The following is a 24,879-nucleotide window of genomic DNA, read 5'->3' as shown; positions in this document are numbered from 1 at the left end:
ACGGAGCTGTTTTTAAAAGTCTATTAGAATAAAAATAGAGATCTGCTTGCTAACTAAATATCGATCAATCAATGTTTTCCATTAAAATGTACTGACTATGATATTCATAATTATACGCACGAAGAGAAAATCAAAGTATTTCCTTTCCTCTTTCGAGGTTATAACACGTAAAATAAAAGTCCTGCTAATGATAAAACCGATACGGCTAATGTTTCCACACGCATGTGACTAATGAGTGCCATAAAGTCGCTACACTATCGAGCAATAGTATCTAATTAGTAAATGGACGTGACCCCCGTAACAGATCTTTCATAAATCGCCTACCAATCGTGAAACGCGTTATCATGTATATTGATAGAAATGATTAATTGATTATCCGTAACACTGAACATACAACAAGTTTGTTGTTCAATAATAGTTTTAAAAACACATGTACAGAAATGTTTCACGATTTTAAAACGATACAATAGAGCTTTTTCGTCAAACAAGAAATGTTTCAGTAGAATATTAAAAAGTACGCAGACAAGCCGAAAAGATTTTTTTTAACAAAATAAATTGCAAACGTCAAGCTTTGCTTTTTAAGAAACATTCATGTCGAAGATACGCAAGGCTCACAAATACTATAATTAACGCGTACGTTTCTTCTTCTCTACATTAATTAACCTTATTTATTTGGACATAAATTGCATTTAATAATGCTTTACAAATTAATCGATATTGCTTGCCTAATTTATTTTCCAATACAAAAGATGTACTTCCGATTGCTCTTTTTCGAGGAAAAAAGTATATATAAAATTATAGTGACTTTCGAATAACTTTGTACAAGACATATTTTCAATGGATATATTTTATCGAATGTAACAATAGTTATCGATGTTTTGAACGCAATATCTCAAACAATCGAGATCAAAACGGGAAGCACTTCTCGTTACTGCGTAAACACGCTTTGTGTATAGAATTTACTGCATCGATTGCTCTCATTCGATAGCCGTGTCAACTTTGAAATACTAATACTTACTCCCATCCATAAATGATTTGACAGAAGCAATTGTTCAGCCATTCTGAATAAATCTAATTTGCGGAAGAAAAATTTCATTTGAGGCAATGTCGGTCGATCCGGATAGATAAAAATGATTGCTTTCAAATTGTAATAAATGTTCTTTGCTATATAACTGGATAATGCTATGCGAATGTTAGGCGCAGAAATCTTCTAATACGTATTCGAATATATTAGGTTGTCCGGAAAGTGTCTTTCTTTCGCAAACGTGTTTTTTACAACAATGCACCTTCATCCAAACGTGAAACCAAGTCTGTGAAATGTCGCGATGTTTATCTCAATAAAACAAAATAGATCGTAAATAATTCGATAAAATAATATCAAACAAAAAACGTTGCGAGTCTATTGTATCCTCATAAAACGAAAGAAACTTTTCGGACAATCTAGTAGAATGCAGTAACGATCTGAAAAATTTAGGGCAAATACACTCCGAGCACAGAAAAAGATATTCCCTTGACAAATATACAGGGTGGTCTAAAGATCAGTCCGCACGATTTCTCAGGCATTTGCGATAATCGGACAAAAAACTGTCTCAAACAAAAGTTTATCAGCTTTCAATCGAACACGAATAACAATATTATGAATTTGACAGAAAGTTTTACTTCGATCAAAAGTTAAAGTTACCTTTGTTATTTTAAATGGAACAATGCATTTTTTTTATATTCCATTCGATGCATTTTTTTAATTCTCTATAAAAAGGTATTGAGGTACTTGGATCGTATAATGATTAATTAAAAAAATATTTAAACTTTAATATTGTAAAATTTATCATATGAAAGAGAAGAAAAAATGCCACGAAACTTCTTTGTTTTTGTGTTTTCCTTGTTTTTCATGCGATAAGTTTTACAACGTCAAAGTTAAAATTTCTTTTAAACTAATCACTTTTGTTTAATACTATTTTGTAGGCAATTAAAAAATGTACTGTTCCGTTACCAAAAATTCAGAGGACCTTAACTCTTCATCGAAATAAAACATTTTTCGAAATTCATAATATTGCAATTTGTAATCGATTGCTGATCAATTTTTATTCGAAACATTCTTTTGCCTGGCTATCGGAAGTGCTTGAAAAATCGCGATGGCTAATGTTTAGGCCACCCTGTATGTTTTCTTTCAATCCGATACGTCAATTGATTCCAGAGAAAACAAGACTTCAAAGAATCGTGTCTATGCAACGTACACAAGGTGCTGAGCGATCACGAAATTTTATAGAAATGCTAGGATACCAATTTTATTCTTGTCAATGCGTATATCTATGTATGTTGCATAGATTATTCAAAACAAATACGAAATAAATATAGTACATGGAATTTAGAAATTACCGAACCTATTCTAATTAAAAGTTCTCGAATATACACTCTACACTCTCCTAATTAAACTAGCTAATGTAAATCCTCCCACGTTGCTAACAAGAATAATATTTAGCTAATTTATGAGCTATTTATTTAAGGAATTACTACAATCGATTAGTAGAAAAGATAACGACAAATGCTCCGTTACGTTCAAACGCAGGAAACATCGTTTCAGACAATATGTTAACACCTTTCGATCGTAATTTTCACTTCGATAAACATCATCGAAGCTTAAATTGATCGCAGAAGTATGTATTCGATTCCTTATCCGATTATTCGAAAAGGTGTTAACAATTTCATCCGACACGCAATGACATGAACGTTTTTTTATTAACTTACATTTTTCTCGGACGAACAGGATGTCGAAGATCGAAAGAGAAGTCCGTAGGCTTGCCAGCTTGCACTTTTCCTCGCTCGTTTCGGCTCACTTTCACACTAACATATGTACTACGTCGCCCGTCACTTTTCTCTACGCGCTCCAGCTACGTGCCCAACCATGCTCCAGCGTCTACAGCCGAATGAAACAGAAAATGTCGACTGTTTACAATCCAACACGTTTCATGTCGACAAGCTCGATTCCTCAAATACTACGTGCGCGATATTTAGAAACCGAGCTGCTTTGTTTACAAACGCACTCTCCTATATAAAAGCTACACGTGAAAAATATAGTAAATTTGTTTTTGTTGATTTTTTGTTCGTTACGTTACTGCGTAATGTGCTCGGTAGCTATAGAGGAACATTCGAGTCGTTCACACATAGCCGAGCAAGCTTTCGTTCTTTTGAATTTCTCTACTGCGAATTTTTACATTCATCAAAGAAAGTTTCAAACGTTCGACGCAATGAATGATCGTATAACGTAACACAGGAGGTGGTAAGCATCACGGAATTTTTCAATTTGCCTATGAATGATTATTTAATTAATTATGATTTGATGTTACATGTATAAATCAGTAATTAAGGAGATAAATTATCTATTAGGGTAATATGCATTGAACGCGTTGAAAACCAATTCAGTCTGTTGGGCGTTAGTGCAACAGTGTCTACTATATTTCACGCAACGGGGCTCGTATACATTCCTCTCCTTGAGGGGAATATATGTGGAATATTTGTTATACATTAATAAGTGATTAATCTAATGTGTTTCCGCAATGGATGCATAAATTTCGAGTACTATTCAGCTTAATATATTCGCGTATGGTTATCGATATCGATGTTTTCGTTCCATTATTAAGCCAATTTAAAATAAGGGATAATGTGTAATAAGCGATACGTATAATAGAAGATTTTTACACTATGTTTTGATATTTTTTTCGCATCACATTCATATATCGATCGAATAAAAAAAATGTTAAACATTGACGACGATATTTATTTCGGTTGAATGTTTTTCCAGCAATTTTTTAGCTATTCGTAACATTCCCTCGTTTACCATACCGAAGGTTCTCTCTCGTCTTCTTCCTGATCGTATCCTCTATTAATAATTTATATTGTTTCCCTGAATTTATAAACGATTAAGACGTTGTCGATAGTATTAATAATTCATGACTCCTTGTTACTGCAATAAGTAACTTCGTCATGGAATTACGTCTAACAATTAGAATCAAGCAGTCTCATAAAAAATTGATAAGGAGATGTAAGAGATAAGAAAATAAAAGTAGTAGGACGGCCTCCTGAAAGCCTGGCACCGCTGTAATCCTGAACAGGCTACAAAACTCCTTTGCTTTTCCCGATAACTTGTAAGTTATGATTGAGGGTAGAAACCCTCTTCGTTATGAACTTACAAGGTAGATATCATTTAGAAACTTTCTCACCTCCTGTCTATTTAGAGTCTGCACTCTGTTGCAGGAAGGAATTCAAACCAAGCGAACCAATCTCCATAAAACTTCGCGCGCGTTTATAAAACCGTAACGAAGCCACTCTTGTTACTCGGATTTATTTGCAAACATCTACTAAAATTATAATGTGTATAGACGCAGTGGGTGGAATCGATGGTACAACCGGCAGATAAAGAAAGGAAACGAATATTTGGAGTAACATTTTCCCATACGAGGCCTAATTTCCGCGAAATTCGACTTTAAATATTTGCTTGGCACGTATTCGCTTAATTACGTTTCGATTTAGATCTCAATTTTACTCGATAGCTATAATTTTATCGAAATATATCGTTGATCACCCTCTAATTTTACCACCAACTACAGAACACCCTCTATGCATATGAAATGAAGCAACAGACGAGAAAAATTAATCAAATTAATTGCTAAATTTTTATGCAAAGATACTTTGACGTAATATCGTTAATTTCAACATCTTCATTTTTCCTTTCCATGAGCTGTCCTTCAAATACTTGGACAGTTATTGCAAAAGAGGAACCATCGTATGACGAAGCGAAAAAAGATTAAATTACTACAAAAGTATGGCAGACAAGTTTCACCAGCGTGCACTCTTCATACTTTTAAAATACTTTATCGGTTGCAGCTTTATTTCGAAATACTCCGACTCATCGAAAATTAAAAAGGAAAAGATTGCACCGCACAGAAGCAACGAGGAAATGAAACGTTTGAATGCACAGGTCGGGTGAAGGAAAGAACAAACACAACGATAAAGAAACGTGAAGTATTAATTTTTCATTGACACAAAGAAACTAAACGACCATATGTTACGCTTATTCGTAATTATTTTTCCCATTGATTTTTTTTTTTTTTTTTTTTTTTTTTTTTGTTATATCGTAGCCACGATTTTATATTTACGTCATGGAGATCCTTCCATGTAACGAACTCTTCGATCTTACGCTCGGGTTTTCCGTTTCATTAATCCGCTTATCAATACATTCCATATTTTCCAGCACTACGTATCGCGAGTCATATTACATATGAATAAAATTTACTCACTATCCACTTTTGCTATCTTCGTTCCTAGTATCCTCATATTTATGAAAACTATCCTGCTCCTCGTCGCGATACGAATTTCTAAACATCCCATCCACAAAAATCACAGATAATGTACCTTTTATATAGCGCGTGCTGCGAGAAAATTTCGACGATTTATTATTCTAGAACAACGCGTTGTTATCATGATAACAGACACGGACAATGGATCGTGGTGCATTTTTATGAACCCCTTTCTTTCTTTCACGGGAACCGTGTTAAGTATCAACAACGCGCCACCCGGTTGCTAAACATATTCAAGAGCGACGAATGAAAAAACGGAGAATGTAAATTACGGAAAAATATTTATTACCGTTGCAGGATCAGTTAACAACGTTGCGGAAGTAGCACGATCGTCACGAAAATGTACCCTGTTTGGTACGATTAATATACAGGCCGCGTACTAATTTAAATATCATTTGCACGAGACACAAGTGCTTGCGGTGATTAGCATCCAAAGAATTTAATTACAATTGTTTGAATCCAGTAGCATACCACGTGCCTGTGTGAAAATTAATCCAACACTAGTTATTCTCCTGTAACGATCACGCATTAACTACCGCCGAGATTTTCAAGGAACAACGACGCATTTCTCGTATTTTCAACAGTAAGAGTCTATTCTTTTAATCGTGCATCGCAACAGAGCAATATACCGATACATGGACGAACGAACAAATGGGATTGAAATATTCCGGAAATCGAAACGATTCTGGTATATCGCGAGGGCGATTAAAAAGCATTTCACATCTAAATATTTCCCACGCGAAATATATGAAAATGAGAAAAACGAAAATCCAAATCGTGAAAATAAATTCTTTAACCGCCTACACTGCACTGACGCTGCTTTGGCGATATGCGTCAATAATGTGCAAATTGTTATTTGGTTTTGTTTTCACCGATGGAGGGTGAAAATTAACGTATAAATAGATTTGCATTGATAATATTCACTTCAAAATATAACATTTGGTTTCAGGCAACTTCACTGCAAAAAATGTTACTATAATATTAGGATATAGATGTAACCAAAATGATCTTTTGTAAATGTTGTAAATATTTCAAGCCTTCGTAGAAACAGAAACGGGGAATAATCAATAGCTTGAATAATTCTAGAAACAACGAAAGACTAGAATAAAAATTTGGGTAAAATCAAATTAAATGCTAATCCAGGTTAATGAAACGCAACGCTGAGTCGGTCACACGAGGTATGCGAATGTCTGACTTTTCAAATTACTTACCGAACGATGATTGCCGACAAATATCGAGTTGAATATCAAAGTTGACGATCCATCCAGCGGCGCGCACAGAAACTCGTTCGTGATTCAAGAGGGTGGCGAGAAATAAAAGAGAAAAATCGAAAAGAGGTCCACGAGTAGACTCGAGTTTTCTATTTTTCTCCTTCGATTCTTTTCCTTCTCGGTTGATCTCACTCTCACCTAGTGTAGTGACAAATTAGCGGCTGGCATAGGTACACAGGTGCGAAAAAAGGGGTGAAACAGGGGCAAAGAACGAAATACTAGCACAAGGTAACCAAGATCGAATGGCGAATCAGCGGTGTTTTATGATTGAAGCGGAGGATCCGCCAGGGGAACAACCCCCGTGAAAACACTCTTCCGTCGTATATCGATTAATTACGCTCGTGATAATTCGATCAGTGTCCTCGTGGCACTTTACGACGAATCGCGACTAGTCGCGATGTTCGCGATTCTTCCGGATAGTCCTGTCTTCTGCTCGAATATATTTTTTAAAAGTACATCCAACCAACCCCTCTTTGCACGAAGGTCTATCTTCGGAGAAACGAGTTCCAAAGCAAAATTATTAGTCGCTCCTACTTTTTTCCTTTTCTTTTTTCTTTTTGAATCGTGAGATCGGATCCTCCGAAAAATATATTCGATATATGTTCGTATCGAATATAACTCTGATTCAATGGTATCGAATTTACAAACAGAATATCCTGCAAAGACTTTGGCCGTTGACGTCGGTCCCTCGTTATATGCGATATTCACGTATGAACGAAGAATCGGCGCAAGTCACAGCGATGCGAGGACGTCGCGACGACTGGCGGACGCAGACTGACTCGAACGCCGTCGTCCCTCGGTTTTCACGGCGCGCCGCGACGCTCAACGTCCCGACACCGCTCGTCGAGGGCGCTCACGGTCGTTCGTGCCGTTTCGTTTGCGTAGCTTTCCGCCCCTCGCCTTTTCTTGCGATTCTTCGACGCGCACGGTCTGTCCACCGCGACGCACGACGTCGGGATGTTCCCTTTCTCCCCTCTTTCCATCTCTCACTTGCTCTCTCTTTTTCTCTCGTTCGCTAGCACGACGCGTGCTCTCCTCTTTATGGTATTTTTCGCAGAGGGTGAAGAACGAGACGGGAGTAGAAGAACGCGAAACAAGGGTAGGAAAATGAACAAAGACGAATGCAACAGTTGTGAATCTCCTGGCATACTACATAACCGGCAACATCCTAAGAAAAGTTCCTTTTTTATGCTCGACTTCGTCGTCAATTGCTACTTCAACGTTGCGTCGCAGGGTAAAAAAAAAAAAAGAAAAACAGAGATCTCAGGTGTGAGGACTGGATCCTCATAGGCGTTTCATTTACATGCACTACTTTTTTAAACGATATTTAGAAAGTTTATGTTTGAAGAATGTTTTATACAGAGTGATTTATACAACCGAAAACGTCACATTTGCCTCATGATTACAAGTAGAGAAGAATGTTAGGAAGAAATGATGGATGATTTGTAAAAGACAACATTTTCAGATCGTGAGCAAACGCAACGATTACGTTTGCGTCATTCTTTTCAGTAGACACACGTATTTCGTTTATATGTTCTTTCATTATTCTACGTTAAAAGGGTATTGCGGTAAAAATGTTGAAAAATAATATACATATTACGGGATATTACGATGTTACCGTACAAAATGTAGCAAACTTTTTGAAAAACTTGGTAGGAAAGGTCACTGGCAGAATAATCCAGAAAAACTGCCGCAGAACTGATGTTGCAAAGCTACCTTTTTCGAAAGAAGAAAGCTCGGCACGAAGAAAATACGAACGCACTAGCACGAAACTGGTACAGAAGTAAACGGAGAATGAGCACAACAGTTGTGCATCTTTTAGAAGTTACAAGAATGACGCGGAATTTCCCTACGTATTCGGATTGCTTATGTACTGGCAATTGCCACAGAGAATTTTCTAAAGAGAAACTTTTCAAGCGTTTTAACGCAAAAATTCATACGATGTAATTAGATTCTTCCTTTTTATGGCGAAAATAAAATTACCCTACGAATAGTGAAAGGAGAAAAAGAAAACATTCGGCTTAAACTTTCTAAATGAAAATGATGCAAAAAATAATTAATCTAATTAACAAGAAGGTAAAAATCGTTGAATACGTCAACCGTAGTACCGAACGTTTTAACAGGCTTTTGTTCCTTCCTCCATAATTCCTCTTGCTTTCGAATAGCGTGAGGAATCGAATGGGAAACAATTGTTTCGTCGATAATGTCAGTGTCAAATAGCGTGCATGTCGAGGGCGTTGACGTCGCGTCGTAACACACGTCCTTGGCCACAACTCTGCCTGGTAAAGAGATGAAAGACAAAGCAGCGAAAGAGAATGTTTGATTTTCGGTATCACGTACAGAAAAATGGACGGACGGGTGCAACAGTTGTTCATTTTCTACGTTTATGCGGAGGGGCGAGGAGGGAAATACTCTAAAAATGCTGGAAACACTGGCAGCGACGACTTCTTCACGGAACTCGTCATCGTACACAAGTGGGGCTTTGTGCTGTTCAAACATTTTTATTACCGTGTGGTAAAGCTGAAAATGACGCATAAAATTGACGGATACCAAGTGTAAAAGGGCAAACAAAAAGGGAAACAACGAATTGCGATACGTATATCCATGTTTCTGTACACGCAGTTATAACGCAACGCGAAATAATAAATTACTAAATAATGCACAAAGCTTTATTTAAATCCGTGATTTCGCTACGCCAGAGACGCATTCGCGATTAATGAGTATCAACAGTCGTTATTAAAATATTTATGACGACATGGTAACATCGCGTATACTATTTTCGGATTGCATTAACATTCCACCGCTCTTGAGCGGGAGGGGGGGAAATTTATCACGATGCAAAACGATTCGCAAATAGCGTTATATACTTCTCATTCTATATTATGTATTACGAATTACTGTATACACGCGCAGAAACAACATGTACATGATTCGTTATACGTTTCAGACACACTTTCGCGTTGTTATTCTATCGAATGTCAATCGTTCCAGTACCTACTCTGCTTATCGATAATATTGTATAGTGCGCTGAAAAATCATTTGATACCGTTTCTCGATTTTTCAATTTCATTATTCGCATTAATCTGCCTAAGGTATAGTTCAAAGCATATTGCTTAAATTCCATCAACGCAGACAATTACACAAAGATCTAGACTTGGTCCAATTTGTTTCAACTTTTCCAGCGAATTTTCCCCGAAAGCCCTTCGAAACGAGCATTTTATTCCCAATTACCGGTATCCTCTGTCGAGCGTTCTCTTCGAGGATACTTGCTATCGTATCCTTACGAGCGCACACGACGCGGAATCGAGCTGCGACACGTTATTGCATTAGCATCGTTTAACCGGCGAATATCCCTGGGCGATTCCCTAGCAATTTTTCTTGGCATGATGAGAGATGAGGCAAGTAAAAAGAGTGTCGGTACTCGGAATTGAGAGAGTACGCGGATGCAACAGTTGCTCGTATGACGCGTCTCGCGTCGACTTCCTCGGTGTCGTTGCATGTCACCGTGGTGCGTCGTCACTGTAACCGAGCACTGTGACGGAGCACGTAAACGCGGTAGCGCAAGCTCCGCGTCAGGATGCCACCGGAAAGAGGGTGGCGTCGCGTCGGTGCGGCTGTCCACGGCTTTATGTTCCTCCTGGGAATTTCTCTCTCACACCAGGGCCCGCTCAGACATTCACCCGAGCTCTCCTACCACCTTCACCGCGACCAACCCCATACCAACAGTGCCAACCTTGCACACACGTTGGAACACTGTTAAACGTCCAGTAGCTCACAAAGGCGCAGCGAGACGCGCTGGATAGGAAACTTCTCCGTGATAATTATTATTGTTGCTACGTTACTCGATACTGCCTTCATGGATACACCCGTTGGACGCGCGCCTTCATGCTTTTCCTGTCTAGATTAACGGGAACGCGGGAATTGAGAATAATGGCTTGTGAGAATACCAATAATTGAGAATACCAATCGTTCGTATGTATAATTAACGAGTAGGATTGAACAGAGAACGGTCATATCTATCAATGTAGAGGCATTTGCGTATCGGCTTTTAGGAAATCGATGCATCGAAACTTTTTATTTTCGGAAACCAAGTAAATGTATCTAATATCGCCTACCGTAAATATTCAAGTCGATTGTAGTCGACGGCATCGTTGGAAACACAATTATTATTTTTAGTATCGATTATTATTTTATTATGCAAATATACTTGCAAGTAAAAAATTAGGTCCAAGAAAAAAGAAAGATTTTTACAGGAACGCGAAATCGCACGATTCTTTACTAATCGTCTCGGGAGGTTAACACTGCCTAATGCATACGTTCCAGACAGATAAAATCTACAAGCGAATTATCTAAAAAAATAACTCGGTAAAATGGAGCAACATCCTCCGCCTCCCAAGAGTGCGATTTGTAAATGAGTCGTACTCGTTAATGTAGCGCAATACATCGAGCGGAAAACGCGAATTGCACCTGCGGGCACGATGTACTCGACAAAGAAGAGTCAGTTAGACACACACGTAGGAATACGATGAAAAGGGGATGTGGTAGGACACAGGTTCTCGAACTTGGCGCAATCAACTGATTGTGCGGAAGAACTTACATGGGTGCGAAACCGATCAATATACATAGAACGAGGAAGCAAAACTAGCGTGTAACAGTAATGAATGCTTTTGTTCTAACTCCGCGTCTCTGTTGAGCGCTTCGAAGAATTAGAAAGTTGGATGCGCATTAAACGTGTAGTTTTGCGAACGAATGATTGTTTATCCTGTTATTGGAAACTTTGTTAACTGCTACACCTCGCTTTCACAACCATTTTCTTCGCATTGTAAATAACGCATCTGTCTATTAAACCTGATGCACATTCCATGTTTTCCGTACAATACAATTTTCCAATCCGACGTCACGATGCGTATATCACGGTCTATCGTACGTACGTTCAGCTCTGTAAGCTCGAGTTTCCTGAAATTTGAATTTTCTTCAGCCCAGAGTTTTCTAAAGACTAAATTGATTCCCAGAACCACAGCCCCGACGTTCCCTTGGACCGAAGGAACGTTAGAGCTGCCATTTTCCGAATAAGCGGATGCTTTACGTACCAGAGCATCTAATTTGAATTATTCGATAGTGTCATCGCAGGTCATTCTATAATTATTGCATATTGGAATTTAAGAGAAATGCAAATAGCTTCTTAATGGAACCAAGAAGTCATCGGACATATCCTGGAATGGCACTCTGTTTATTTTGGAATTTCATGTTCGGATAATCGATTGCAATTGAGTGTTAGAGACCAGCCGCACCCACGTTCGGCTATTCGGTTTTCTATGTGCAAGTTCTATGTGCATGTACGTCTGGTATGTCGTTTAGAAGATTAGGAAGTCTCCGTCGTACCAAGTAAAACGGCAAAACAAATACCATCGCGAACTTGGGCTGAATTGAATTCTTCCGCACTGACCATTGTGTAGATATGTATCCGTAATCGATATACCTGCACAAATTTTTCATTTTATCGAAACGACGAAACCGGTATATTTAGCTGACTAATATAGAGATCAGACTTTTCAACTACATGAAATATCCATGATGAAATTTTTTAGAAATTTACTAGCTGTTGGATTTATCGATTCGTTAATCGAAAACGAATATAACAGATAAAACAAAGTGAAATATTGTAAGAATTGGTGTAAAATTAAACATCCCAACTATAGATACCTGTTTATTACTTCCATTTCAATTTAGTTATCTTAAGCTAGAAGCGATCTTAGAAACACCTCGCAGAAAGCAAAGATCGTTTACATTTATACGTGATTATCAGCTGGTCCGTTAGAAACGTTGGTTAACACCACACGACGCGTGAACACCTTGAATTGGCAGGTGATATATGCAACGTCAATAGCTAATCCAAATTACTGGCTCTCTAGATCGAGCCAGGATTACACGGTCGCAGGTATCTATCCACAAGATATTCACACTACGTAACCGCAGACTGAAGAATAGAGCTGCTATTTCGCGTAGAAACTACCGCCAATTCCTAACCCAAACTACCGGACTGCCTGTACGAGCTGGATTACATTACAGCCGCGTGAATAATCCGCCAGGTAGTTACGCGGATGAAAATAGCGTCAGCGCAAACCTGGAAACAATTCTGCGCATCTGCGAAATTTTCGCCCAAGATTTTCTCGGCGCTATCGAGCCTCCGGAAAGGTTAATTAAGCGAGACAAAATCATCTCCGATAGATCAAGGTATAGTATATACTTATGTATTTACAAGATTTTCTTTGTTTCCTGTTAATTTCAACTTAATTATTGCACTTCGTGTACCCGTTTGAAAATCAAACACTTGGACGTGACGATATTATTGTATCGATCGATGTGAAGCGGAAGAAAATGAAGCATTAAACATAAGATTTGTAATAAGTTTGCTACCACAAGGGGAACTGAGTATCAAACGTCGATCACACTCTGCAGAGCAACTCGATCTTAATTTTACGGTCACCGCTACTCCTCCAACGAAAGTTCTTTGACCACGTTAAACATTAGGTACACCTAAGAGTTCGTGTTTGCTTCGTTAAGTTGCGATCAGTGTCACACACCAAGTGTTTCCAAACTTCATCACGACTAATTGTTGTGAAGGCGGATGCCACGAAGTAGCCCATTGGAAATTTGTCAATTGCAGGTAACTGCGACTCGTTCGTACAGATGCCACGCAGATGTTCCTGAAAGGTCAAAATTACGGCTCACGGTTGAGGAGTAGTTTTCCTCCATAGTTGCACGACCATGCCTCTTCGTTTCCTTTCCTCCGCCAGTTCTACTTTTTCTTTTTTCCACTCAACACCTGATGTCACCATCGTAAAGCTACGCAGTATTTTTCTAATTAGGGAGTTTTATTTTCATACGTGAGAATTTCGTCATCGAGATCAATTATCAAACAGACGTTGAATTATAATTTTAACGTATCTATTCTGAAATGTTAAAACGCGGTTTTACACGTCGTTAGAGGAATTAATGGAAGTTTCTCAAAGTTATCGGAACACGGAATGTTAAAGATTTACAGAGGGAGACGATTGACCCTTATCAAATTATCTTAACAAGGTTACAGATTAGGAGAAGGAGGATTACTCTTAGTGATACAGTCTACCTTGTGGCGTTATCAACAAGCATAAATGAAACCCCTGTGATTTATACATCGTGCAATGTTCTAATCGGGATTAGCAAACCAGATCTGGGTGATTTATGCTCATAGTCTGCCATACAGAACGAAAGAATGTACGGACAACTAAAAAATACCTGCCTATTTTTGCTGATGGACAAGAGCAAATAAACATTAAGCCGATCGATAAAACGAAGAGTTCAAGATGAAAGATTAATAGACATACATTACATAGATCGATATCGCGTCTGTCAAAAGAGAAAAATTATTCAGACCAAGTTTCCGTGTCAAAAAGTATTTCAAGCCTGATGAGTTAATATAACGATAAATTTCGTTTCATTAAAGGAGACCTAAGGTGTTAAACTTTATCGATTCTGCTTTAACGATCCCATTTCATCCCGTGCAATTTCTCTTATTTATTAATTAAATAAACTGGCGGACAGATCAGAATTTCTATTCCCCGTGTATTTTTTAATGTCGCTGTACGTAAACACGTGCCGCCGCGCCAGCATCGCATCGTTGTGCATTTTATATTTCGTTCTTTACAAGAGCGTTTTTTTTATCAGGCTAAGCACTTAAGGGCGGGAAGAGCATACTGTCACGTCTGGTAGGTTAATCAGAATTTTTACGGGCCGCTCCGAAACTCCGTGCAATCAACATTAACCTTTACTGCCAGCTACTAATGCCGGTATTGCGATCCATCAGTATGTGGGTGCATTTTATTAGGCTTCCTATACTCCGATGCGTTTGAGTCGGCTTTAAATGTTCGCCACGCCCAACCTATAATCCCGCTGCGTTTAATCTACCATTCGAGTCTGATAATTCCTTTGGTCACAAATAGTTCTTACTTTCATTGATCTCTACTTGAATTAACGCATGACCAACCTGGAAACGCTTCCTTCCTTCGATAGGAGATACAGACGCGAATTGTTTATTTCCGATCGTAAAAAAATAGCAGCAACCTATTAATAAAAAAAAAAAAAAACAAAAGAGAGAAAGAAGAAAAAATGAATTTTCATTAGTAATATTTCTATGAACTCGCAGACCTTAGTTTGTCTATCGAAAGTGATAGTAGAAATAGTAGATCGCCCATCGACTATCGAGCGGAAAGTCATGTCGAGAACACACAGGATACGAGAAGACATGTAGTTTTTCTGGTCGGGAAACGTGTATATCAGCCTTAAACGATTTTGCACTTTAAAGTCTCTATCCTCTCGTCACAGAGGATTCTATCGGCAAGTACACAACGTTGGCGTACGCCGTACGGCGCGAGGGAGCGTATAATACATAATGTTCTTGCCGTCCTGTAGAATGTACAAGGTTTCGGTTCGTACATCCATCTCCCGTGTCATAAGCAGGCCAACCTTCCTCCACTTGCTACAGCTAAAACATTGTCGATTTTTCTTGCATAGGTGTTATGCGTTTTTGATAAATGGTCGGTTGGTCGAGCAGCTTAACCAACCAGGAAAGCAGCTAGGCCAAGATGAGTGTTGGCCTCGCCTAGCGGATTAACCTTCTTTGTCTTCGGTTTCTTTTGATTTTCACAGTTTTCCCTAATAATACATTTAGCTTTAATCCCTATTCGTTCAACCGTCGGACGTAAACTAATTTGCGGAAGCTGCGAACCTCTTTAACCCACCGAGCGCATCGCTCTTCCTTAAGTCAACTTTAATTTCGTAGCTCCACACATAGCGCGGTGCATGATATCTTTTACGATTTTGCTGTTAGGACCCGACACGCTTGTACGTGCCGTAGATTTATCATTTGTGCAAACGTCTAGAATTTCTTTTTTTCCGGCTCATCGCGGTCCTCTGTTCCTCGAATAAGTCGTGCAAGTGTATAGGCGGTTAAAATATGGATCACGTTCAAGAAGAACGCTATTTCACAATGCATAAGCATGCGTTTATCGTCGATGTTACGGTATTTGCTCCAACGTAGTACGTTCGTCAAATAATACACTCAGAAATTTTACTTTCTTTACAGAAAAAAAGAACACATCTCGCGACTACAATAGATATCGTAGATTTATAATACTTTCCTTGTTATTTATCGCACAACCTTTAGAAAAATATTAAATGTTTACTCTTTCATAAGAATTTAAACGTGTCTGAATGATTTCAAATTAGGTATCTTGCTACCTTAATCGCCACTTCCTCGGTAAGGTGCGGCACATTAATATCGATCAGTTATCTTGAAAGGAATGTCACATCAATATCAATTAATCCAGCGAGTAATAAAGGATTGCGTGCTACGAGAAAGGGAGCTCGTTCTTCCAGCCCATCGATACATCTCACACTTTCCTGGATAGTTAACCCCTGACTGCGATCATCAAGTCATATCATCGTTCCAGTAATCATTGATGTGTTCCATGAAAATTGCCAATAATTGGATGATTGATAATCGATAATACCCTCAGTGCTATTGCAAATGACGTTCTAAATACTAAAAATAGTTGATATTTGATCATATGTCCTACATTTACAGCAACAAGACGAAAAGTTCCATTGCGAAATTTATAAAATCCATTAATATTCATTTGGTGATAAAACGAATAGTTTCATGTAAATTCTAGAACGTGTTCGTCTCCTAATCAATTTTTGAGATTATACAATATATTATTATGCTCCATTAATATTTATACCAGTGCTAATGTCATTATTAATTTAATATTCTAATAACGAGTTCCCATTGAATTGGGCATACAGACATTAATATTTCATTTCAATTACAAATACAAAATTAGAATCTTCAACTATGATACAACTGTACAAAAATAAAAACTGATAGAATATTATGAACCTAAACAAAGAAGTAAATTACTCTAATTAGCTTATAATTACAATTTTCGTGATGTAATTTTGAATAATATTTACGAGAAAAGAATACCGGACTACTCTATTATTCAATTACATTATTGCTAATTATACGTCATATTATCAACATTAAAATTATTTTATATTTATGAAGCATGAAATATATAATCAAAATACACGCGAAATAATAATTTAAAACTCTATTGTTTCACGAAATTCGCATCGATATTCAAAATTTAATTTTACCGTACCGCAACGACATCAGGAGTCCCTAATTATACGCAGGTGGATTGTATTTCGATGAAATGTAAATCAATTTAATACAACACAAAAGAATTCACCCGAGAAAACGTGAAATTCGTTTCATGAGGAGGAGAAAATAGTCGAAATGCGGAAGTCCTTTTGGAAAGTCGACAGGCTCGATGAGAGGAGCATTGCGAACGCAGAGATTTTTTATACGAACGGTATCGCTCGCAGAAACTTCTTTTTCATCCGGCAAATGGCAGAAGTCCGCCCATTGATATATGTATACACGCCAAATTTACTACGTACTAAATTTACCTTTCTCCCGGATAAGTGGAGTCATTCACCTGTTCGTTCGTTTGACTATTTAATTAGTCATTGAATACGGGACTGAGATTTAAAAATATGTCGACGTGCGAGCATTGAACTCTTTGAAACTGCAGAAAAAGTTTTTCTTCTTTGAATAAATCTTTATCGATTGAAGAAACCAAAACCGAATGAGCTAAAATTTGTATTCAACGCGTGGCTCTCTTTAAGGTGATTAACACGAATGACTTCAATGATATTTAAGATACACGACAGTTTCATCAAAAAGAAATATGTACAAAAATACCTGCTTCTCTAGCTAGAGAAGGTACCCTAGCTAAGATAGAGAACGCAGGGTAGCTACCCTAGCTTTCACTTTTTTAATCTCTTTCACTTCTTTCGACATCGACGCAAGAAGGAACTGCAGATTTTGTCCACCTCTTAACCGAAAATTATTCCAAATTTCTCAGTTTGTTTCGAAGTTATCTTCATTCACAGAATAAATTTCCAACTTGCAAATAGTGGAAAACAAAAGAGGATAATTAATTCGTAAGTGTAACAATTATTTTCTTGTAGGAAAGCAATCATTAAATACGGTGTTTCGAGTCATTTGAAATCGAGGATAAGGGAGAGAGAAATTTATGTATTTTCAAAGTTGTACGGATTTTAGTATCGCAATTATATCGAGGCAGGGGTAGTCGGAGATTGAGTTGAGGCTCATAACTCTTGCCGGTCGTAACGTTCAACTGCAGACTGCTCAGTCGTGCATTTCATAGGCCGCCAGATGTTACGTACCTACATATCAGCAGGTACCACTTCACGTGCGCATACGTATTCATTATTAAATTACGCCCACAACACGGTTGTACAGCATAGAGGCGCGTTTCAACCACGAATCGCCAATAGCGTATAAAACAACGTTGTTCGTTCTCCTTGTTTATTCTGCCATATCGGCTTTCGTGTCTGCAGGCGAAACGCTCTATGCAACATTTAAGAATGCTCACGTTCGCGGCTACAACAATTTCCACGCGAATACGGTATCTACTTTTCGAACAAGAACATCTGCGTTGAGCATATTCCTACAATTTAAATATACGATGTCGTATATTATGAATAACGTAATGCGCACAGCTCGTGCCATTTCTAAACTCTTTCGATCAGTAATATAGATAATGCAACGCGTATTCAAGGAAAAATTATACATCACCAAGACTGGTATATATGAAATTGAAAATTTGATGAAACGATTATCATCGCGCTTAAGCGGCATTTCCTTACAGCTGTTTTTATCCCAATCTGCAAGAAATTCGTATCCATATGCGCGAAGGAGCATCGATAAAGTGAAACGAAGGAAGAGAATTTATGGAAATTACTACAATGACATCTAATTAAATTCAGCATTATGGTCGAATATCGGACTGCCAGGCATCTCCATTCTAGTTCCTAGTTCAACCTAAAATGCCAGATAAAGCGATATGAAGTTAAGAGTAGAGAATTAGGTGAGTTCCCATGAGGTCCATGTATACGTGTAACGTAACGATATTCTCTACTTTGAATGTACTTCAATTACAACATTCCGACTTCCGGGATTCTACGTTTCTACTTATTCAGGAAATGCACCGTGAAATTGCTATTCCTGTACACACTTCCATAAAATTGAATTCTATGAACATGTAATAAGAAAACGTAATTCGCGTATAACGGTTCAACAATTACAACTTTTTCTCGACGACTCGCACAGAAAATTGTATTTGAATTGTCGCTATGAGACGTGAATTAACGAGAGATACATTGTGCGTGCTTTTCAAATTTCTAGCGTACTCTTCGTAGCAGCGGTCCTTCCCATTCGCCATCGAAGTATTCAGAGGGAAAGCCATTTCATAAAAGCAACGAGCATCTCCGAAATATCGTTCCGAGATAAATAAAATTTGATTTGTCGAGAATTTGCAAAAGGATCAAAAAATGGAGGAAGTTGGTAACTAACTGGACACAGTCAAGAAACGACCGAAGGCGAATAGAACTCTTAGTATCCTATCGGAGGTTTCACCGGTCTCTCGGACATCAATATCGGACAAGATCAGAACTTAAGGCAATTGCGCACTGATACAACAAAGGGCATCGTCTAACGCGGTTATACCTCGTAAGCGAAATTCTATTGCTATATCCCATCTCGAGCGTCTATATTGGCCTCTCTCTGAGAACACAACCGTTCTCTCATCCCTCTCTTCTCATCATCTTCCTTCGTTTCGTTCGTCCTCTCTCTCCATCTTCGTTTCGCTCTCTCACTCTCACCCTTTCGCCACTACCTTTCCCTTTCTCTTTCTCTTTCTCTCTATCAATACCAACCTAATCTACTTTACCAGCAAATAGTGTTCACGTTCCCCAGACAATGGTTTTCTCTTAGCTAGATACCCCCTACGCCGACACATCCCGCTACCTATTCAATACACCAATATAGCTTTTACTTTCTTATACCTTATAATTTACTTGTACGTACTTCTTAATCCGGACAATCACTGGATGCACGTTACATAAGTTTCGCAAAACTCTTTGAAAGGTGGTCAAAATTTGACAAGATTATCGTATTCCATGTAAAATTGTAAGAATTACTTTAATATTTAGAATCTACCACTTGTCAATTCATTGATAATATTAGTTAGGAAATAATGCTGCATATAGATTCAGGTCTGTCTCCAAATTACGTTAAATCTTTCACAGATGAAACAAAACTAACTGGATTAGCTACGTTAGCTAGTACAGAATTAAATCTGGATATTATCCAGAATTTTGAAATCAATCAACAATGACGTAGACAAAGAACGAACCCCTAATCGAATCAAATTTCACCTTTTAATCGCATCAAGATTTTCTCTTTCAAGACACCGCGAGAAAATAACTTCAACTTCACCAACACAGATCTACTCCATCGTCGACGATTCTCCACCTAATTGATTTCCACAAGCTTCGTAGAGCCGCCAATTTCGATGAGTGTTAGTAAAATTAAACCGCTGGGTGAGTCGAGCATTGATTATTACGAGGTCAAGTATCAAGTTTCCTTTGAAAACCACATTACCCCCTGGTTTGATAATCGGGTTCCTCAGACAATAGTACCGTTTCATCGTTTTCCACTCTGACTATGTTCAAACCTCGCTTCCTTTCCTATTCACAGCACCCATGCGAATTTTGCGCTATTGCGACGTCTCATCTTCCTGCTTTTGATTGATAATACGACTTCCTGTCTAACACTGACGTATAGGGGCAGAAGTAGCCACCTAAAAACTTAGCTTGCCATGAGAGATAGAAATGATGAAATTTGATAAAACGTCACAAGCTGAAGAGTGAAATTGGAAGAGCGTAAGTGAAATTTTTATCGATCCTTTTAGCCAAATTTCCACGTATCCTCTTCGTGAAATTCGAAGAACTCTATCGAATTACCGCTCGTAATTCTGATAATACGTTATTTAATACCAAGTATTCTTCGGCTAATTTAATTCGAAATGGAATACAGACAATAGTTAGAAGGTTAAAATTCCTGTGATATGAATGAAATGAATATATACGTTAGTGCATTTTCGTTGTCACATACCAATTGTTTACCCAAAAAATACGATATAATCGTAATTAATGCATACTATTTCAAGAAAATGGTCTAGAAAGAAATTGTTGTAAGTTGCTAGTGCATTATGTAATTATATGAATTATAGTAAGAGTTTCTAAACAAGAGATTCTAAAGATTTATATAAGAAAAGAATGGTTAAAAATTAGATACTTGAGAGAAATAAGTCATTAATAAATGATTGATATTTGAGATGTAATTAATTTCCGATGCAAACAAATAATATATTACAGTGTTAACTCAGAAACTGATTAAAGTAACAAAGTTTTCGCATCAGGGAGCAATCAAATATTTAAAAACGTCTAATTATGGTTGAAGAATCTCCACACGAAACGACTCTACGTACGTGTACAAAGGCATTTAATTAAGTACTATCTATAATGTGATTAAAACTAAATTATTAATCTCTATGAAACTACACTGTACATTTTAAACGATGTTTCTAAATAGCTCTGCTTGAGCGAAAACATTCTTAAGTGTACAAGTTGCATATTCTACTTTCAAATGTACATTTGAATGTTTTTAAAAATATATAAAACTGTTGTTTTTAAGATATTTATCCTTCCAATGAATTTATTAAATCTATGGAAACGTATACACTAAATAACTACAAATCAGATCAGAAACGTCGTTTTAAATTCAAGTGTAACATAAAGTATATTTGCAGAAAGCGAACGAATGTATACAAATTTCCTCGTACAACGCGAGGTGAGTAAAAGTAAATTAAAATAATTCTATTCTTGATACATACCTCCGGTTGCAAAAATATATACAAGTTAAATAATAATCGTTACATTTTAATCATTTATTCATAGAACACACTGATTTCGATAAATATTCGCATGAAACAACTTGTCCAAATTGTTCATGTTACATCAGAACGAAAATTTATCATTATAATACTTATGTAACACATATTATGGCTGTAATTTTGCTTCCCATATGGTAAGTATATATCAAATATAAATGTTTTATATTCTTAAATTAAGTATCCTTTAAAAAAGGAGTAAATTTCATTCCCATAGTATGTGCATAATACCATACTGTACTAATGTATATAAAAATACCGCACATTATTGCCCCCGATGCAAAATTTATTTAGGGACCAAATTTGCAGAAGGTAGTAATATATTTCATCATTGCATAGCAAGTACTGTTTACTATTAATTGTAACATTTAATACTGCGAATAAAATATTAATACTCCAAGATTATACACGTTATTGGTATTTTAGTACTTAGGAATGTTTCTAAGTATATATATGTACACACACACTTATATATACTTATTTATATATATACATAAGTATATATATTTCATACATCCATTTCATGAATAAAAGTGAAACAAATTCTATTATTATATATGGATCATATCTACCAATTAAAGATATAACATTGTCATACATACGCATTACGTTTGAATTTTCAACGTGGCTTAGAAATATAGCAATTTGAAAATTACGTAGCCAACAGGTATACGATGCTTTTTTGACAGAAATCGTATAAGTTAGATTGGAAATAATTACAAATTGTTAAAAATGATTTTCCAATATGAAATATTACTTTCATTCACCAAATTCTTGCAAATTTCAGTAAATTCAACAAAAAGTCGTACACCTCCTTTCTGTACTTAGTAGAAATTCTCCATAGTTGGCGCGTTAAGTTACCTGAAGCCGCATTTTGATGTGTATTACAATATAGCTACGTTTCCAACCTATTCGGATTCTTCGCCTTCATGTGTAAACTGTCTTTGCTTGAACCTCCAATCGCGAACCCGAAATATTTTAACGTGAATTAGCCATAAAATTGAACGTATTCGAAAATTCAGTGCTGTATGCTTAAACTGCCAGTCATTCAATATTTCTATAGGAGTTTATACGTTTTTCCTTTATTCATGTTGGATTAGATCGCTATAAAAATACAATGGGTGCAGTACGTGTAATCAATGACGATGGCCAATTTTATGGGGAAATGGCTAGTGCAGGTGCAAAATTGGTCGTAGTTGACTTTACGGCAACATGGTGAGCTTTTTGGGGTTATATCAAATGAAAGGTTACTAAAACTTGAAGAACTTAATTTCTATATTTGCTATGTACACCGACTTATAACTTTCAAATTTTCGTTCCTTTTACGCTCATACATATTTAGAACATTATTATTATTTTATAACATTACCAACAAAGTTATGTTTAATATTTTTATATGTCTATTGTCATTGATATAGCAATAAATAATAATGCTCACGACGTTTTAAATACCTGTATTTTACAAAATGTAATTTGTTGAATTTTAATGTAACTACAATTAATCATACTTAATTTTACGTGTTTCTGTAATTGATATAATGATTAGTACCAATGCAAACGAAAATATTATACTATTTGAAAATATCTCTTGCTATTAATCTTATAATTCTACAGGTGTGGCCCTTGCCAGAGAATTGCACCAATATTTGAGCAATTATCAATTAAATACCCAAATGCAGTATTTCTTAAAGTCGATGTAGACAAGTGTGCAGAGACTGCTGCAATGCAAGGAGTTAGTGCAATGCCCACATTTATATTTTATCGTAACCAAACAAAATTGGGTTTATGTCAAGGAGCTGATCCGGCTGGATTAGAATCAAAAATACAACAATTTTATGGCAGTGGAGATTCAGAGGATTCTGAGAGTCCAGTGTCTGGACATGTACGAAATAGTGATAATGTTTATTACCATATTTTTGGAATATTTCTTGTTGCAGTTTTGTACTTCTGGAATAAGTACCAATAAAAAAGTTGTGGTAACCTTCTTTCAGTGGATATTAACATTATTATAACATATTCATTAATAAGAAAAAACCATTAATTGAAATATATAACATATATTATGTTGCTTCATCAATTGCATGTATTTATAATTTTTTAGTATTTTGTAAATATCATATTCCAAAGTTAAATTTGTCATTAATATACAATATGTTCAAAACAAAACTTGTATTGCATTTAGATGTTTTTACTCTTAATAAAAATTCTTATTTATATATGTATATTTCCCTGGATGTTTGTACCCAACTTTATCGGACATAAAAGTATGAGATGATACTACATAAATATAAATACTCCAAAAATCCTCAAAGGATACCTTTTGCAGATGGATCTATCTAGTTTCATTACAAAGGCACAATGTGAATGTTTGAACGAATCTGATGATCACAACTTTTTACAATGCTTAAGTTCTGACAGTGGGTATTTAGAAAGTGAATGCGATGAACAGCTGATTCTATCTATTGCATTTTCACAAGCAGTTAAAGTGCATTCTTTGAAGATTAAAGCTCCCAAAGATACGGGACCAAAAAATATAAAACTATTCATTAATCAACCAAGAACTATTGATTTTGACATGGCAGATTCTAATACAAGTGTCCAAGATTTAACGTAATATTGACCTCATTGATTTTACATTGCTTATATTATATAGCATTCTAGTAAATCTGTTCTAATTATATTAAATTTTTGTGCAGATTATCACCAAAGGATATTGAGGAAGGTAATCCAATTTCCTTGCGTTATGTGAAATTTCAAAATGTACAGAATATACAAATATTTGTAAAAGACAATCAAAATGGTGGTGAAACAACAAGAATCGATCATCTAGCTATATTTGGCTCACCAATTTCAACAACAAACATGGGAGAATTCAAAAGAGTGAATGGAAAAAAAGGGGAGAGTCATTAACAACCAGTTAACATGTGAAGGATTATAAAAGACTATGTTATGTCAGATAGATTTTCCATGGCCATTACATTTCCTAAGAATACTGAAAAGAACTAAATTTTCTCTTCTTTATTTATATATTATATTATATAACTTCAATCCAATTATGGAATGATATAATAAAATTCGAAAATTCACACACTCATCATATACATTGAATAATAACACATATATATAAATCAAAAATTATTTGTTTATTAATAAATTATTGAGAGATTCTATAAAATAAATTACATTATAGTTACGATACGTGTTTCTCTGATTATACAAAATTTTTTATTAAAAAGGTATTTAAATAATTTTTACGTGTATGCGTGCTCAATCAATCAATGATTAGGTGCAAAGTTGCAAAAAATAAAAATTGTTGTGCTCATAATA

General features: G+C 36.4%; 2 protein-coding genes across 4 annotated transcripts in view; one reads left to right on the top strand and one right to left on the bottom strand.

Annotated features, from left to right (window-relative positions):
* LOC126923003 (uncharacterized) overlaps positions 1-7,426 on the bottom strand; it is a 248,788-nt gene extending 241,362 nt beyond the window's left edge. The window contains exons 1-2 of one of the 3 annotated variants that reach the window (XM_050735985.1): positions 6,566-7,426; positions 2,746-2,914 (exon numbers count right to left, since the gene is read on the bottom strand). The gene's annotated coding sequence lies outside the window, so the exon portion shown is untranslated. The remainder of the gene's footprint in view (positions 1-2,745; positions 2,915-6,565) is intronic. The other 2 variants (XM_050735983.1, XM_050735984.1) reach the window with 2 other exon arrangements.
* Positions 7,427-22,546: 15,120 nt separating this feature from the next.
* Positions 22,547-24,745, top strand: LOC126923077 (thioredoxin-like protein 1). The gene is made up of 4 exons (XM_050736110.1): positions 22,547-22,767; positions 23,167-23,434; positions 23,879-24,162; positions 24,249-24,745. Exons 1-4 carry the CDS (start codon positions 22,670-22,672, stop codon positions 24,460-24,462), a joined length of 864 nt encoding a protein of 287 aa, XP_050592067.1. The 5' UTR covers positions 22,547-22,669; the 3' UTR covers positions 24,463-24,745.
* The last annotated feature ends 134 nt before the right edge of the window (positions 24,746-24,879 follow it).

This window comes from Bombus affinis, chromosome 13, assembly GCF_024516045.1.
Source record: "Bombus affinis isolate iyBomAffi1 chromosome 13, iyBomAffi1.2, whole genome shotgun sequence".
NCBI lineage: Eukaryota > Metazoa > Arthropoda > Insecta > Hymenoptera > Apidae > Bombus > Bombus affinis.
Note: the sequence above shows the minus strand (reverse complement) of the source record. Positions and strands in the feature narration are given on the sequence as shown.